The following is an 18486-nucleotide window of genomic DNA, read 5'->3' on the forward strand; positions in this document are numbered from 1 at the left end:
TTCATATAAAAATACTGATAGGATACCAATATGTTTTATTTACTTCAGGTTTTTTTTCAAAAAATCTAAGCTTAGCTTAGAATGATATTGACGTTTAAGTGTATATTGACTATGATAGATATTTTAATTTTAATGAAATCAGAATTTTATAGCTTAAAATGTGGCCGTAAAAAAAATTACGATACAAAATCAGTACAATCAGCTCTACGGCAGCTACACATTCAAGGTTGAACGCCCATAAAAACTACCGATAGTAATTTGAACTTGTCCTACAAGAATTTAGACACTCCGAAATGCCGAAAAGGCTGGTACGGCCATCGCAATACATTGATTTTTATAAATGCAGCAGTATACTCGTAGATTTCAGTTCGCACAATGTATCCAGCGAGTTAACACATTTTAACCATATATCTAATTATTTTTTTGGGTTTATATTTCAAAATGATTTCAAATAACTTCATTAGCAAGAAATGGATAAGCGACGAAAGCCCTGAAGAAGAAGACTTGTTCAATCATTGCAGGGAAATTGAAATAGTTTGTTATGCAATCACTAGAGTCATTTTAGATGCCGATTACAAATGGAAGGGATCAATCGAAAGAGACACCGCGCATTCGTTAAGCAATAAAAGCTATATAATGGACTTAGTAAATATACAGGTAAGCGCTTTGTTTACTCAAACAGCTGATCTAAATTCTCGCTGTTCCAGTGTGGCTGTGGCAGTGGTAAATTTCATTTCTAATGAATGCAGTTGATTTTTTGTCCTGATTTACTTACAGGTATTAGATCAAATAATAGAGTATTTATCGAAAATAGTTAAATCATATTATAAATTAAGTCCAAAGCTAGCGAGATTGAATAAGGATAGTGAATTGCTTCAAAACAAGCACGATCTTATTTTTGATAAACTCTGCAGTAGTAGATTTATAATGTTGCAAGCTATTCATGGACTTATAACGACATTACTAAACAACTGCTTGCACCGCGAGGACTCTAGGAAGATCATAGAGTCGTGTTTGAAGTAAGTTTATAATATATTTTTTGTTCCCACGTTTTCACGTATAAAATTGATTACTTTTTTATAGTTCAAATAATATTTATTGCTCTGACTTTGGATTAAGTTACTGATGTTAGATTTTGTATGGTAAATGCTGCCCCTCATCGATTACGATGAAGAGTTGAACGTACGAACTAGACCATAGACACACCCCATTGAGTTTCTCGTCAGAACCTCTCAGTGGGTCGCGGTTCCGATCCGGCGGTAGATTTATTTTTAATTCACAAATAACTTTTAATCGTACGGTTTGCTATCACCGTTCTCTTTTCTTCTGTGAAACAATGACAGTGGGTCGCTCAGTTTTACAAGTTGCATGAATTTGAACTTTTTTTTTTATATTGCTTACATGGATGTACGAGCTCACAGCCCACCTGGTGGTAAGTGGTTACTGGGACTCATAGACATATAAGACGTAAATGCGCCACCCACCTTGAGATATAAGTTATAAGGTCTCAAGTATAGTTACAACTTACAAACAAAGATTTACGTTTTTTTTTGTGTGTATCCAAGTGTATCTATGCATTCACGTTATGAAGTTTCAGAACCCGTGTTGAAAAGTGCTCAGGGCCTTTCGAGTGTTAAGTAGTTACTGGAGCTCAGATACACCTTAATAACTGAGGCATAAGGTCGAAGTCTCGATTGTTTGTAAACCAAGCTAAACCGACACGCGGTCTGCGTGTCGGTTTGGCTGAAGAAATAGTCAGGACGGTGGTGGTAACTGCACATACGGACCAATACGCCCTGTCATCAGTAAATATCGCTTGGCGTCGCAGTCCGCTTATATAACACTCAGTAAATGCTGTCACTCATTCCAAGGTGAATCTCTTAGTCTTATCACGCTAATTAGCTGGTAATTCATGGATAAACTTCGTTCATTTAATTCGTATCTCGTAACCGTCATTTACATGATCGACATATTTGTTATAGTTATTTTTAATTTCACGAACATAGCAGATTTGAACCGAGAAAATCTAATGAATTTATTATAATACGTACTTTCAGTTTAGTCACAGTCTACAATCATCTTCTCGGCATAAGTTACAAAAAATTCAAAGCGAAATTCAACATATGCAGTAACACGTATCCAAATACTATTAGTGAAACAAAACCAATTACTTTGACCAAAATTGTACAGGTACGTACTTAATTTTTTTTCTTTGGCGTCATTGAGAATAAATTTTATTTTTATGTGATTCGTGCTTTGGCTATTAATACTCAAAGTTACTAAATGGAATTAGTGAATTAGCTAGTAAAATAACTAGCCGACGTCATTGCAATCAACGGACGTCTTCTGAGTGGGTTGCGATTCCGATCCGGTGGTAGATTCAGCGAAGCACTACTCTTGCTAGAGCAGATACTAGCAAAGTTTCACAGGCTGAGTCACGTAAGCTTGTCTGCAAGTTTGCTGAAGCTAGTAGAACCCTTCGAGTTTATTAGCCATATTTAGGCAAAAAAAAAAACAGTCATAGTGTTCTTATGGCGCACGAGTAGTTTCAAGAATGTTTTTAATTATTTATTGCATAGATTTGTGAACGAACTACCGTCCACCTATAAACTACCAAAACCCTTTGTCGTTGCAACGTAAATGTCTCCCAGATCCGAGAAGTGAGGCGATTATTGAATTGGATTGTATAACGACTGTCTCATCCTACAAACTGGGACTTATAACTATTTCTAGCAAAAATAGGCAGATAGCATCTCCCCATACAGGCTTACTACCAACCAAATCGATGTTTTTCAATAAGCGATTAGTCACAGCGGAGCGTGGTCGAGTTTTACTAATTAAAAACAATCGTTCCAGGTTTTATCGAAGAGTCGTGTAGAAATAAATTGTCAACGACTTATAAATTGCTTAGTTAAGGCTTATAAGCCGCAAGAAGATTCCGATAACGACTCTAGTTCCAGTTCAGCGGACAGTTTAGAAATTTATCAGTAAGTACAAATGAAATTTAGCATTTAAAAAAAACTTGTCTATATAGTAATGCTTATAATTAATATACTGTATAATCTAATGTACAGAAGTATAGAATTGCTCTATTAACTAGCTGATTAGTTGAAACTCTTCGGAAAGTAATACTTTTGAAAAAAAAAAATTTTAAATGTATTTTCCATAAATGCTTTCAGTACTTTAACCAAACACATAACGCCGCCATCGTCTTCCGACCGGAGAGGTGCAAATGAAAAACGTAAGGAATCGCTCGTAGAAAAGAAGAAATTAAAAATGAAACAGGCTCAAAGTTTGATAGAAATGAAAAACAAAGAGAACAACATTTTTACAGAGATAGTGAGCGGACAGAACTCTGACACCGATGTGCCTTATACCTCGCTAGTAAACAACGCACACGCTTTAGAAAATATTTTTAATAATGAAGGTACCTAATTCTATCTAGAATCATTTATAAAAGCTTAGCATAATATCTCAAATACCGAAAAAATTGCATAGCTGACGAACTCACGGCCCATCTAGTGTTTATAGTTGCTGGAACCCATAGGCATCATCACACTTCTGCCTCCACCCGCCTTGAGACATGAGTTCTAAGTCTCAATTATATATAGCGGCCCTGTCCATTTACTAGTGATAGGACCTCTTGTGAGTCCGCACGGCCGCCGTGAAGCAGTAATCCGTTTCGGTTTGAAGTTCGGTTTGAAGGTAGCCGTTGTAACTGTACTGAGACCTTAGAACTTATATCTCAAGGTGGGTGGCGCATTCAAGGGCGGATCCAGGGGGGTCATGGGGGTCATAACCCCCCCCCCCCTGAGCTGGTTCCAGGTGGACCACATATTGAACATAATGATTTTAGGACCACGGTTATGGAATATAAATAAGCTGCCTCATTCCGGGCGTGATAGTGCTTCTCTGGATGTCTTCAAGAGAAGATGACAATCTGTACGTGTATATGTACAAGTTATTACTTATGTGTTAAGTTTTTCAAGTGTACAATAAAGAATAAATATTTTTAAGTATAGTACTTACGTACATTAATAAAATACCTACTTTTTACTTGTATCTATTGTTATCAAAATTAAATTATAAGTTCTTGACTTCACCATGACTATGTGACCCCCTCCTGGCACCAACGCTGGATCCGCCCTTGGGCGCATTTACGTTGTAGATGTCTATGGCTCCAGTAACCACTTAATACCAGGTAGGCTGTGAGCTCGTCCACCCATCTACGCAATAAAAAAAAAGACGCCCTTCCACTTACAATATTTAGAAATAATATTATGTAATATGAATTTAATTTTAATGCAATAGAACAAACCTATAGGTAACATTCAAATCTTGAGGAAAGCACACATATTTTAGAATATCTAATTGGGAAACCTTTTCACGTAATAATAACGTGATCCGAATACAAATGATCAGTAATTTTCAGATAATGTCAATAGTATTCTACAGAGCGAAGAAATGTTTATTGAAATATTATTAGATACTGTTTCGAATAAGTTTCCAACCTTACTTGGTCCCAATGGAGTAAAAAGATTGAAAACAGGTGAGTTGCAAGTGTTACACGAACTCATTATAATAAAACTTATATTCTCTTGACTTACTCTATTGTAATCGGTATAAAATTCACCTAGTTTCGAGTACCTAGGTGATAATATTTCCCTGAGATCATTAGATAGCCTTCATTCTTTGATAGCTCATTCACCATCCAGGCGGTTCGATTGTGGAATGCTCTGCCGGATGCAGTGAGAAGTTCTCCAACTTTAAACTGCTTTAAAAGAATGGTGAAGGAACATTAACGCTTATTGTTATTGTTTGCTTGTTTATGCTTTATCCTTACTGTTAATTGATTATGTGTATGTAGGTAAGTATATTGGAATATAAATCATATGGTGATTTCATATTATGTTTAACGATATACTATATCTATTTATTGTGTTAGTATTTTCTCTAATAATGTGTTGTTAATAGTACACCGCAACATACCTGCTGTATCTTTATCTGTCCAGAATTTCTGTTAATTAAACTGTTGTCTGGAAGAGATCGCTTTTAGCGATAAGACCGCCTATTGTACAAACGTATCCGCTTGTTGACTGTTTTCTGATGTTAATTGTGTTTTGGTGTGCAATAAAGTATGTTCTCTCTCTCTCTCTCTCTCTCTCTCTCTCTCTCTCTCTCTAATACTAAAATTGTTGAATGTATTTGCGAATAAATTAACTATTTATAACATTTCAGGTAGACTACAGGCCAGCAAAAAAGCTGCCCAAAAAGTAACCGAGTATTATCAAAATATTCTATGGGGTGATGTAGGAAGCTGTCTAGAACATATCGTCTTGTGGTGGTCTGCGTATCCCTTAGCTATGAGGTAACAAAGGTGTTTGCTGTATTACTTATTTATTTCTAAATAATTTACTTTTAGAAAGTAGCTAATTCGTAAAAAAAAACACGGAATTTTTGTAGCACTACACGATAAAAACATAATAATATGTAATTAGTCTGCAACTCAATCTGCCCCTCCATTGTTTCTAGAGCACAGAAAACTAAAGTGAGTACCCCTACTCTAATTATGGATTGAAATGATTGCTTCTTTTTTAGGTCCCCAAATACAAGTCAAAATCTTCGAGAATGGTTATTTAGTACTTTTAACATAAACAGTAAGTATGTAACAATAGGAATTGATATAATATAAAGATTTTAATGTTTAAAAAAACACGTGTGGCACTCGGGGACTGCCGCAGTAAAGCCATTGCATAGCATTTTTTATCAACATATACAATTATAATTAGACAATAATAATTTAATATTAAAACAATAATAAGACCACGCTATATTTATAAACCTTAACAAAAGCGAAACATTAACTGTCCCCTTCACACTTATAAGCTAAACCGCGCGAGAGAGAGATGGGTAGATTTTTCTTGATTTGCATGCGGCAGTGCGACGTCACGCCGTAAGCTTATTCACAAACACTACACAAGCGCAACGTGTGAATGTGTTGAACGTGAGCTACATGATAGGCGGAGTGGGGGGTGTTAGGTTTTATTTTCATTACGGAATTTCTTGATTCGGTCGCCGCGCTCAAAGCTCGCGATAAAAGCTATGCAATAGCTTAAAAAAACTTATTTCAGATACCCCAGATCTAATACTGTCTGCTTTGAGGATATTGGCCGATGCTTTGGGCTGCCATGTCACATCCACTTCTTGGGACAAAAATTTTGGGTAAGTATATTTTAAGTATATTTATTAGTAAGATATATTAGATGTAAAGTAATTATAATCTTAATAAGAATAATTTCGTTATTTCCAAGCACCTAACAGATTTCTTAGGAACAATGTGATTCCATCTTTATCAAATTGTGCCTAAGATCTAATATTATAAATAATAATTATTGAAAAAATATTATTTCAGTACCACTTTGCGGACCGATTTAACGCCAACAAACTTGAAACTTCATCCGGACCTTTCCTTGTACGTATCTGAGGTAAGAAAATTAAATCTATTAAATTTAATACTTTTCTCTGCCAACCATCAAATAAATCGCATCAATAGATCTATATTTTCTACTTTGTGATAGTTCGTAGCAGAGATAGACAGGTCGGTGATATTAATCCTCACTAGACGATGACCGGTGGTAGGACCTCTTGTGAGTCCGCGCGGGTAGGTACCACCACCCCGCCTATTTCTGCCGTGAAGCAGTAATGCGTTTCGGTTTGAAGGGTGGGGCGGCCGTTGTAACTATACTCGAGACCTTAGAACTTAACTTGGGAGGGCGTTTACGTTGTAGATGTCTATGGGCTCCAGTAACCACTTAACACCAGGTGGGCTGTGAGCTCGTCCACCCATCTAAGCAATTTTTTATTTATTTATTAAAACAACAAAAGTTTACGTTTTCAGTGTACGGTGTCTGGTGCTAATTTCGCTCTAATGCTACAAGAATTAGTAACACTCAATAATCAGTGTGAGGTGACATGGGATTTTATATTGGGAGCGCCGATCGAGGATCTACCTATCGTCGAGCAAATACCCATTTTACATAGGCTTGGTAGGTTTGATATATTTATGTATAAATTAATCGTTAATGTATAATTGAAATAGATTTTTTTTTAAATTATAACCCTAACTCTTTGATAAACATTTTTATATTTTCAGAAAGACGTAGTTATTATATAATATTTAAGTTTTGCTCGATTGTGCCACAGCTTTGCTGATTTCCATGAGCTACGGTAGTCTCTTGTATTTCAGTAGACATTGTAGGCCATAAATAATCTTGTAATCTTATCAAAATCTATCATAATAATATAATCTATAATATATAGATAAAATATATCTATACTAATATATAAATCTACAGTGGTTTTTACGGATGTTCCGTTATAACTACTGAACCATGCATCCGATTGACTTGAATTTTGGTATCCATGTAGAAAATACATGTACTTAATGGATAGGCTAGTATTTATATGAGTGCTAGACTCCCTAATAATAATGACAATAAATAATAATGTTAATTTTAAATGCCCAGCGCAGCGAAGCGGGCGAGAACGGCTAGTCTATAATATAAACCTATAGGTAATCTATCATAATAATACATGGTATTGGAGGCGTTTTGAGAATGAAGGCCCGTGATCAAACTCATTAAAAATATAATATTAGTATTGTTTTGCCTGTATGCGACGTTACACAGTTTTGAAGATTAACTACAATAGCCAATTAGTACTTATCAAAATTAAATGTTATAATATTTTTTATAAATTAAAGGCGTTATTCATTTTTCAGCTTAAATCTGTGTATTTACGTACACATACGTATTTATTTCTATTGGGCGATGAGACTGCGTCTCAGCTGGTATTATGTAGTTACCGGAACTCATAGAACAGACGGTGAATGTGATCACCCATTTAAAGACAAAGAATCGAAAACTCAATCGGATTACGTGACTATTTCGTAACGAACGTACGAAGAGGGGTGTTATTACTATCTATGCAGTAACTATGTGTGTTTCATAACACCAGTAATTTAACAAATGATTATATTTCGACAAAACAAGTGGGATTCATACTTATTTCAGATCATTCAATTCACACTTACCGGTTATGGTGCCTTGCGGTTACCCGCCGATTAGCTAATATGTGGGAGATGGATGACTTCTTCCGTGTCGCACACAATGACATGCAAGCTTGTATGGAACAATTACTTAACCTGAGATTCGCCGATCATTCGGCAACTATTGAAGAAGGTAGTATAGTTAAAAAAATAATTAAATCATTGACTTAATTACATAATAGTTAGACTTAATTAGATAAAAGAGAATTAAATAAATTAAAAGAGAATTAAATATTTCATTAAAAAAGTTCTCATTTTCAAAGCTCGTCTTACACTTTCGTCTTTTGTCTCTTACAGGGAAGATTGGGGTACATGAAAACGTTTGTGCAAAAATGAGAGAAAAATTAGTATCCGAAGTGAAAGCCAATATACAGAAATTGAAGGTATGAAACGGAAAATTTAAAATTCGCCATTACCAGTAAAGAATGAATGATTGAACTTGAAAATTGATTATTTACCATTAACCTAGGAAATGCTTTAGGAGGTTAGAGGCAAGAAGCATAACCTCCGTGCATAAAAAGTGTTCGTTGAAAAGCAACCGATTAGGGCGAGGTCACCGTGGCAAGTGCTATAATTTAAAAAAATAACGACAATAGTTACTTTATTAAATTTTGCAACTCTGCACTTTATTCCCCCTTTTCTTCTTCATGTTCGTCGCTTTCTTCATTACTGAAGGTCGTGTTCTAGAAACTTGACCGTTGCTTGTCTCGTAACCAGTTTCCACCTCGTCCAAACCTCAGCTTCCCGTAAGGCGGTTGCAACTAGCAGCCCAGTTTGAGTGGTTATTTGGTCACACGCTAAGTGATCGGCTGCGGGGTCTCTTTCCTTCAACCTTGCTCGTCACAATCATTTTGTCTAATTTATCCGGCTGGCCAATGAGACCGAAGTAGCTGAGGATCCTCTGATAGCAGATTATTGAGAGCCTGACTCGGATGCGAAGCTAATCTAGAACAGACATAGTTGTTATAAAATCTTCTAGAACATTTTTCACATTCTGGCAACACTTGAAAAAAACTTTATTGGGAACAGACCCTTTTATAGAGCTAAATTTTCGTGTTGAGAAATGTAAAGAAAAAGTGTGTTCACATTTAGCTGCCGTTTTTGCAGCTTTTTAGCATCTATGTATGCAACACCAATTAATTTCAATTACAAACTTAAGTCTTAACTATGTCAACCAGTGAGCGTCCGTTGGCTTATGTTCATAACAAAGTATTTTTAACTATAATTTAGTCTACACTAACTCACATTAACTTAATCAAAACCCAATAAAAAAAAATCTCTTTTTTTTTCTAGAAATATATTTTTAAGTATAACTTGGATTGTGTTTGTTCAATCATAGGAAGCTTCAGAAGAAATAACGCAGATGGTGTGCGCTGTTTGTAGTACGACAAGTTTAGCGCACTTGACGCGGATATTCCCGCATTCGTCGCACTGGAAGCGGCTCACTAACCCCCCTCAGCAGCACCACTCGCTATACGTACACTATTATCTTGGTCAGTAATATATTTACTTTATGCTAGTAAAAAGGCTTTATTGACAAGTCAACCAAACCATGCTTAATTATCCACGTCGTTTCGGATCCTCCCGATCCACTAACGGTGCTTTTAGGTACTTCAAGCACCGGTCATCGTTCTCGTCGAGCCCGTCGCTTGCAACGAAGGGCTCGACGAGTAAATTAACCCACAGACACAGCCCACTAAATTTCTCGCCGGATCTTGTCAGTGGGTCGTGTTTTCGACCCGGTGGTAGATTCTGCGAAGCACGGCTCTTACTAGGGTTCGTGTTAGCAACGTCGTCAGGTTTGAACCCCGTGAACTCACCTACTAGTTAAGGTTACGCTGAAATAGCCTCTCAAGGCTATCAGCTTAGGTAGAAAAATAAATTAATTAATTACCTCCTTAATCAAGCCATTTACGCACACCTTTACTGGTGGTAGGACCTCTTGTGCGTCGGCACGGGTAGGTACCACCACTCTATTTCTGCCGTGAAGCAGTAATGCGCTTTGGTTTGAAGGGTGGGGCAAACGTTGTAACTATACTAAGACTTTAGAACTCATATCTCAAGGTGGGTGGCGACATTCACGTTGTAGATGTCTATGGGCTCCGGTAACAACATATCCGCCGTGTGCTCGTCCACCAAAATAAGCAATAAAAAACAACCTCTTCATAAACCTAATATTTTTCCATAATATTTTTTAATACATATCTCATGTATGGTCAATAATACAAAATTTATCAGCATTTTCTTTGGTATTCGCTGGTTGTAGATGTTATTAAAACTACTTTTACGTTTTGATCTGGCGTTTTGTATTGTCATTATATTATTATCACAGACTATAATTTTATAGAAAAATAGTCGGTAGTCAGCACAATAGGTATTCAAAAGTAGTCGAAAAACACCCTAATCGTTTGTGACTACGAAAACTGTAAAGCATTTAAAACATCGGAAACAATATCGAACAAAAAGTAACGCCAGATTAAACCGAAAAAGTGGTTTTCATTAAAAAAATCATAGATTACCTTAAAGTTTTATATAATTCGTAACACGGTAAAACTATTGTGTTATACAAAAACGAGTCAAAATAAAACGACAAATTCAACATAATATTATTGTTCCAAGTAAACTTAACACGAATTATTTATAATTTCCTTTATTCAGTTTTAGAAAAAAGTACTTTTGACGGCCTGTTTAAATGCTTTTTACAGATAAAATGCTACTGCCTGTGATTAAGGCAACTCAGGACGTCACCACACTAAACATGGTATTAAGAATTATGGGAGAGTCTTGGCTGCATCATATATATATGGCCAAAGTTAAATTTAGGTGCGTACGTGAAAATGTGGACTAGTGACTTCACCCCACACTTAAATAATGGATTGATAAAATACCTACTACATTGGTAAAATACCATTATTAAAAGTCTACTATTGAATTGTTTGCAGTAAAGATGCTGCTCAGCAACTCCTTGCTGATTTTAACGAGGTTCGAAACTGGTTGAATGATTGTAAACTCCTAACGGTCGCGGCTAGGAAACAAATGTTAAATAACGAAGTTTTAAGGTACACGTTCGAAACATATTAATAGCAGCGAAATTACTTAGTGTAGTTTTTTTTTATTGCCCTTGTAGGCCGACGAGCATACGGCCCACCTGATGGTGAGTGGTTACCGTCGCCCATGGACATCAGCAATGCCAAGGGCAGATCCAAGCCGCTGCCTACCGCTTAATGCTCTCCACAAGCCTCTTTTGAAGAAGTACATGTCATAGCGCTCGGGAAACACCGTGGAGGGGAGCTCATTCCATAGCCGGATGGTACGTGACAAAAAAGACCTCTGGAAACGCACTGTGGATGAACGCAGCGGTTCCAAATAATATGGATGAACTCTACTCCGATGGCGGGAGGTGCGATGACAAAAAGGAGATGAAGGGATCATCTCAAACAACTAACTAAGATATTTTGTCTTTAATAGAGCCACAGCATAATTGTTTCTCTTGAAAATATGTTAAAGCCGCGTTAAAGCTTCACTGCCCATCTATATTAGTGAAAACGACTCCCGTGTATAAATTCTATCACAAAGATATCCCGAATGCAGCATCATGTCAAAATTGTCTAAAGAAAATTGGCCCATTTGTTCGGGTGCTACGACGTCATAGGCATTCGAAAAAGGGGTTCAATTCATCTCTGCGTCGCGGGTTAAAAAGAGAAAAGTTTAAGACTAAACATTATTGAAACAAAAGTTGACACAGTAAATCTATAAAATAACAATTTTATTTAATGCAACAATAGACGGCTTTTTTGTATAGAACTTTTAAATATTACGCTCAAACAGGGCCGGTGGTTTAAGACATTTAATCTGCGTGGTCTCCTACAAAATTGCATTTTCACATAAAACTCAATATCACTAGTGATCGAAGTTACTATTGTACATAATATTATCAACAGGCGATGTGAAGGTGTCGGCCGGCTGCTATTACATGCACCAGGCGATCTTATATCTATGCAGGAGTCTACTATGCAGTCTGCCCAACAAATCCGGAAAGATGGTGGGCTGAAATTTATTTAATTTTAAATCGCATTTCATTTTAAGTTTGTCGATAAAAAATTTAAGCAACGTTTTTTTGCTTCAAACTGGACGTAAAACTCGATCTCTAATGACTTAAGTGAATCGGTAGCCGTACTCATCAAACTCGACAAATAGTTCGACGTGTAACCTAACCTAAACATCAGTCCGTTGAGTTTCTCGCCGGATCTTCTCAACGGGTCGCGGTTCCGATCCGGTAGTAGATTCGTTCGCGAAGCACCTACTCTTGAGTTGTTAGGTCTCCTTTGGAGGCGCTCGGGTAGCTGTTAGCAAATCCCACCGCTCCCGGCGTTGCATTTGCTTGCCCACCTGCCCTGGTAAAACTGGAAAGGCATCCACGCCACCAGTATTCCCTTCAGCCCTTATTCTTGTTTAGCCTGATGAACTTACGCATGATATTGAGATAACGTAATAAACTTTTTAAAATTTTTGCAATTTTTGAAGGTAATACGACTGATTACCTTGAAGATTGTGAAAATTGCGTTGAAAGATTGGTGATCAAACCGCACCATCATATTTTTTTCTGTCGAAGAGATTTTTTTTACGCCTGCCAGAAGTTTATGGAAATATTTTAACATGTCGGATTGCTAATGAGACTTATCAAACGAAATGAAAAACTCTTTTTGACAATCCTCCTATAGCAGGAACACAAAGTACCGATGACTCATTAGTATGATCATAAGTGAAAGAGCTTTTGTTGTAAGATCTCAGTATTAATTTGTTGAATTAAGTAATATTAATATTTTTATTTGTTTATTATAGTAACAGAAAACGATTCTCCAGAGCAAATGATGCCGGCGGAGATGTATGTACCGAACCAGAAACAGTGGCTCACGCTCAGAGCGGGAAAGCTGAAAGGACCTGTAGTTTTTTCTCTGTGCTGTGTCGTATTATTGTGATGCCTTTGAAAATAAATAAAACAAATTTTATTAATTACAATTTTATTAATTGATAGCCTTTTGTGTGAAATATATACATAAAGGTTGAGATTTATTGTGGGTACGCAAATAAAATCATTCTTGAAAATGATGTTACAAAATAAAAGTAACGTGTGTAACAATGTTGCTATTTCTGTCGGTCGGAAGCAATTTACATTCTGATTTGAAAAGTGGCACATCCGTGATACAATACCATTGAGGTTTCGACCTCATGTTTTCGGCGGACGGCAGCATTTACAATGTGAGGTTTATGGCCTACGATAGCCAGCCCATTTACTCTTATAGCGGAATGTAAAAAAAAACAGTGTGTAAAAATAACAATGAAAAAGATGTATGAAAAAATATTTGCAATCACAACTGTTCCTGTAATCATTAAAAAAATTCATAAAATCTTTTAAAACAATATCCAACAAATTCACTTTTTGAATCAACCAAATATTAACAACTATGTCTAGTACACACACAGGAACAATTGCGTGAATTAACGTGCAATTTCACTTCGATTTAATGACGGGATTTTTTTTAAAGATTACTTTGTCGCTTCATTTATTAAGATCGTTTAAAATATGAATATGACTAGCATCGGTCTTGGTCATTTTAACAACTTCTACGGATGATAGAAAGGTAAGGAGCCCAATCGTTTTGTATATGTAAGAATATCCGCCAAAAAGCTACCAAGTGATGTAATTTTAAAGATAACCCCAACATTTGTTAACTATATTAAACTTTTCAACTCGGCACACTTGACTCTGTTTAGAACTGCAACCTGTCTGTTTATATGTCTTATCTATTACTGCAAAATTAATATCAAACCACTTGCTACACTAACGCTGTTTTGGTAGGTTTTTGTGTTGTAATTTGCTGCTTTAAATAGCTTTTTCGACTTGTCCCTGATATTAGATAGTTCTCCTAACCATTTACCCTCCATAGATATGTTCTAAAATTGTAATATACCTTTATATATAAGTTCCGGTTTTAAGAGTATGACCGCAATACAAATGAAGTATGATAATCGTTATGATGTTATGAGCTCCGGTAGTCTCTAAGTATCAGGTGGCCGTGAGTTCGAATGTTCATATTTAAAATTTTTTTTTTTTTTATTGCTTAGGTGGGTGGACGAGCTCACAGCCCACCTGGTGTTAAGTGGTTACTGGAGCCCATAGACATCTACAACGTAAATGCGCCACTCACCTTGAGATATAAGTTCTAAGGTCTCAAGTATAGTTACAACGACTGCCCCACCCTTCAAACCGAAACGCATTACTGCTTCACGGCAGAAATAGAGTGGTGGTACCTACCCGTCCGGACTTACAAGAGGTCCTACCACCAGACCACCTACTACCAAAAATTAAGAAAAGCTATCCTTACATCTACACTCCACAGTATTTTTTTCTTTACAAAGGAATATTCGTTATAATAACATATTGCATTACGCATATCAATAGATCTACGCTTAATCTTATTACTGACAATATAGAAATTTTACCTTCCAATAAAATTTGTATTATGTTTCCTAAGACGTCCGAAGTCCATTATGAGAGTACATCGTATGATTTCCACTGCAGGTCGCTAAATTTGACTACTTCCGTTTCCTAAGTCCCATCTACAGCGCCCTCTATAACGTCTGGAACCGAACCAACAAGCAAAGACAAGCCGCCATATTTGTCATTGTTCGGCTCATAATGATGGATGTAGCCCCAGGAAGACATTATCTGGACTTCGGACGTCTTAGGAAACATAATACAAATTTTATTGGAAGGTAAAATTTCTATATTATGTGTTCCGTTTGACGTCCGAAGTCCATTATGAGAGACTGTTTGTTATCTCCTGGTGGCTTGTATTTGAAATAAAATAAGATTTATTTAAAAAGCAACAATGTGACTTATTGTGTTTAATTAAGCAAAGCTTAAATTAAGCACGTAATTTAAATTAATTGAAGGTAACCGTATAATATTACCCACTGAATTCAAATCGACCTAATAAGATTTAGGACGAAAATACTGAGAAAGATTTCTCAGAATTTATATCAGTGTTTGATGCATTAATAATAAGTTTTTTGATAGAACTTTCTAAAAGTATGCTCATGTTGTCAGTTATCTTTAGCTGAAATATCATTAATTTGGTAATTTCCTACCCAGTTTAAAGTTTTCACCACCGCTCTACAGCTTCCAACTGAGGCCTGAATACCTGAGTCTCCTAAAAGACTTTTTACCCAACTACTAATCCTCGCTGCAGTAGCTGGCTTAGTGGAGCCTTTAGTTGCTAAGAATAGATTAAATATTCCCACTGGTTTGCTGTGTCATATTCACTAGATTGCGTAGCCAGTATACTGCATCGATGATCAATTGGTCAGGAGCAGCCACGAATGTCCAACTGGACTGTTGGTGTGAAGATCAATTAGTTTTCGACCCAAATATCAGTAATTTAGAAGGTGCAGGCTTTGTCAAGGAAATAGATTTCAGTATGTTTCACTGTCGGGCTCGAAGCTATTTTTTATATCCGATAGAGTTTCACAAACGGACGCTATATAACAGACTTATAAACTAGAATGGTCCGGTAGGAGAGACCATGAGATAAATACAGATAACAGAGAAATCTATCTACATTTTCTAATTTGGGTACACGAGAATTAATACATTTTCTTGACAAAACCTTACCCCTTATTCCAAATAGGGGCGTATGTTCTTATCGTAGACTCTCTCCTGCCGATGTCCATGTCCCTGTCAGCGTGTCCCACCCAAAATGAACCAAGCTTCCAGGTGTAGATTGCTGACAGCCTGGCGGTAGCATTGTCAGTGTCCACCAGACTGATGTTCAGATCTCTGAGCTTCTTGAGTCGCTTGAGGGCAGGTGATTTCAGGTCTGGCCTCCACAGGGGCTTCTTGCACTTGGGTACCACTAGTATGTACCGACCTGAGGTTGAGTTGAGGTGGTCCAGCACTCTGGATATCAGACTGAGCGGCGGAAACGGCCATGCTAGTCAGTAATGCCAAGATCTGCTGAACACGTTGTAGAGGCAGGCGTTCGAGTTTTGCTTTGATGGGTGGACGAGCTCACAGCTCACCTGGTATTAAGTGGTCACTGGAGCCCATAGACGTCAAGAACGTAAATGCGCCACCCACCTTGAGATATAAGATCTAAGGTCTCAAGTATAGTTACAACGGCTGCCCCACCCTTCAAACCGAGACGCACCACTGCTTTAGGGCAAAATACCTACTCGCGCGGACTCCTAAGAGGTCAACATAGTTTTTTATCCATGAGCGGTCCGAGACGCGAACAAGTTCCCCACAGGCTGAATAGCCTAGTAGTTGCTTTTTCTGTGAGATACCACTCCAAGCCGCCGCGATTGCGTAAGAGGTGATCGGCTTCAGTGTTGTACAGTCCCGGTAGGTGGTGAGGGAGAAGTACAACTTTGAGGTGGTCTATTAAGTTAAGCAATTTTCCAGTCAGATCTAGCAATTATCGTGACCGGGTTCCTCCCTCGTTCTTTATGTAGGAAAATTCTGTTCTGTTGTTTACAAGGGCTCCCCACTGAATGTCCGACGCGTCGGTGATGACGTGGTTCGTGGCCATTCTCTGTGGATGAATTGGTGTGCTCTGACTGACTTTCTCTAACCACCAATCCAGCTCTGTACGTACCTCGTCCGAATACTGCTTTGGTAAATGAGGATACCTCCTGAGCTTGTTGCTGTGGTACTGCAAGGACTCGGCAAAGCAACTTTCCCCGGTGGGTGATGAAAGTCGCAAAGTTGAGATATCCTAAGAGGCTTTGCGCCTGCTTTAGGTTCCAACCGCCGGCAGTAAGTCGCACGAGCAAATTCTTGGGCAGGGACTATGTCTTGGATTTGGTGTCCCATACGATTCCCAGAAAGTCTATCAAGCTCGTCAGTGTCATAACCGGTTGCTTAGATGGGTGGACGAGTTTACAGCTCACCTGGTGTTAAGTGGTTACTGGAGGCCATAGACATCTACAGCGTAAATGCCGCCACCCACCTTGAGATATGAGTTCTAAGGTCTCAGTATAGTTACTTGAGATTTCAACAAGTCTTTTGCCCTTGTAGGCAGACGAGCATACGGCCCACCTGAAGGTGAATAGTTACAGTCGCCGATGGACTTCAGCAACGCCAGGGGCAGAGCCAAGCCGCTGCCTACTGCTCAATTCTCTCCACAAGCCTCGTTTGAAGAAGGACATGTCATAGCGCTCGGGAAACACCGCGGAGGGAGCTCATTCCATAGCCAGCTGGTACGTGGCAAAAAAGACCTCTGGAAACGCACTGTCAATGAACGCAGCGGTTCCAGATAATATGGATAAGCTTTGCTCCGATGGCGGGAGATGTTCTGCCCTGGTGTACAAGCACATAACCACTAGTCGCAGACCCTTCTGGCGAAGTATTTCGGCTATTTAGTTTGTCACTGAAGCAAAAATCCGCGGTGGTGCAGCTAAGCCGAATGGCAGACATATCATCTGAAGTAGACGACCCTGATAACTGATCCCGAGAAACGTCATTGATAGATGATAATAGGCCTGGCTCATATCCAATTTGACATTCCAATCTGTTAAAACTTAGGAACTCGATGGTGGAAAAGGTGAAAAAGACTGTTTCATGTACTTGTTCAATGCCTTGAGGTTGAAAATTGTTCGATTTTTTATTGGTCTTGGGAAGTATGAAAAGAAGAAATCTGAAAGATGGTGTCGGGGGTGCGGGTTCTAAAGCTCTATTGAATTAAGTTTTGGATTTTGATTGACATAAAGTTATTATTAATTTCAATATTACGTTTGGTGGATCGAGTCCAGGTGTTTCGATATAGTCTTAGACATCCGCCTGAAAATGCTGTTGAGTAATTTATTTTTATTTCCTGATTTTCGTTCCACTTTGTACTTGTTCCCCCCTCCCCGTTTTTCTTGCTGAGGAATTATTTGGATAGCATCGCTCAGAATATCTGTTTTCGGCCTCTTTAGATGTATTGGAATGTGGCCTACCTCGACATGGCTTTGCATTGGCAGTACAAGCCGAGGGTTCCGGCGATGCGGGCCGGATGCGAGTAGCAGACGGTGCCGCTTTTGTAATTTATCAATACCACCAATTTTCTGTATATATGCCAATAATAAGTTGGGGTTAAACATAATCACAAGAAGAAGATATTTTCTCTATATCTTCCCTGATATATCTATCCTTTAATTTCTTTATGAGGTATCTACGACGCTATCGTATAACCTCGGCTCGCTTAACGAAAATTATTTGAAGGATATCGTTAGAAACTTTTATAGGCGAAATCGTTACCGAATAGCGGTTTAAACTTTTCGTAAAAGGCGGAAGTATTAAGCTGAACATTCTCTGAATTTGACCCGTCGGCAAGGTT

At 37.8% G+C, this 18486-nt stretch overlaps 1 protein-coding gene across 4 annotated transcripts; it reads left to right on the plus strand.

The window, feature by feature from the left end:
* The first annotated feature begins 14 nt into the window (after window positions 1-14).
* LOC114249101 (uncharacterized) lies at window positions 15-13120 on the plus strand. Of its 4 annotated transcripts, XM_028182580.2 has the most exons (18): window positions 28-657; window positions 778-1019; window positions 2058-2190; window positions 2857-2987; window positions 3180-3427; window positions 4433-4549; window positions 5239-5368; window positions 5599-5657; window positions 6132-6222; window positions 6413-6485; window positions 6899-7046; window positions 8073-8240; window positions 8405-8490; window positions 9447-9600; window positions 10813-10930; window positions 11050-11166; window positions 12049-12149; window positions 12950-13120. In XM_028182580.2, exons 1-18 carry the CDS (start codon window positions 442-444, stop codon window positions 13084-13086), a joined length of 2469 nt encoding a protein of 822 aa, XP_028038381.2. In that variant the 5' UTR covers window positions 28-441; the 3' UTR covers window positions 13087-13120. The 4 variants fall into 4 exon arrangements, 2 of the variants coding, with proteins under 2 accessions (XP_028038382.2, XP_028038381.2); XR_016324622.1 differs by lacking the exon at window positions 12049-12149 and having other exon boundaries at window positions 15-657; window positions 11055-11166; XR_016324621.1 differs by lacking the exon at window positions 12950-13120 and having other exon boundaries at window positions 15-657; window positions 11055-11166.
* Window positions 13121-18486: the final 5366 nt, after the last annotated feature.

The sequence above is a fragment of the Bombyx mandarina genome, chromosome 18, assembly GCF_030267445.1.
Source record: "Bombyx mandarina strain Sakado chromosome 18, ASM3026744v2".
NCBI lineage: Eukaryota > Metazoa > Arthropoda > Insecta > Lepidoptera > Bombycidae > Bombyx > Bombyx mandarina.

Excerpts from the sequence above, each read along its gene's own strand:
- LOC114249101 (XM_028182580.2), top strand. The coding sequence starts at position 442 with ATGATTTCAAATAACTTCATTAGCAAGAAATGGATAAGCGACGAAAGC. Across the intron at positions 5,658-6,131 it reads TAGTACTTTTAACATAAACA|ATACCCCAGATCTAATACTG; the intron begins GTAAGTATGTAA and ends AACTTATTTCAG. Across the intron at positions 8,241-8,404 it reads TTCGGCAACTATTGAAGAAG|GGAAGATTGGGGTACATGAA; the intron begins GTAGTATAGTTA and ends TGTCTCTTACAG.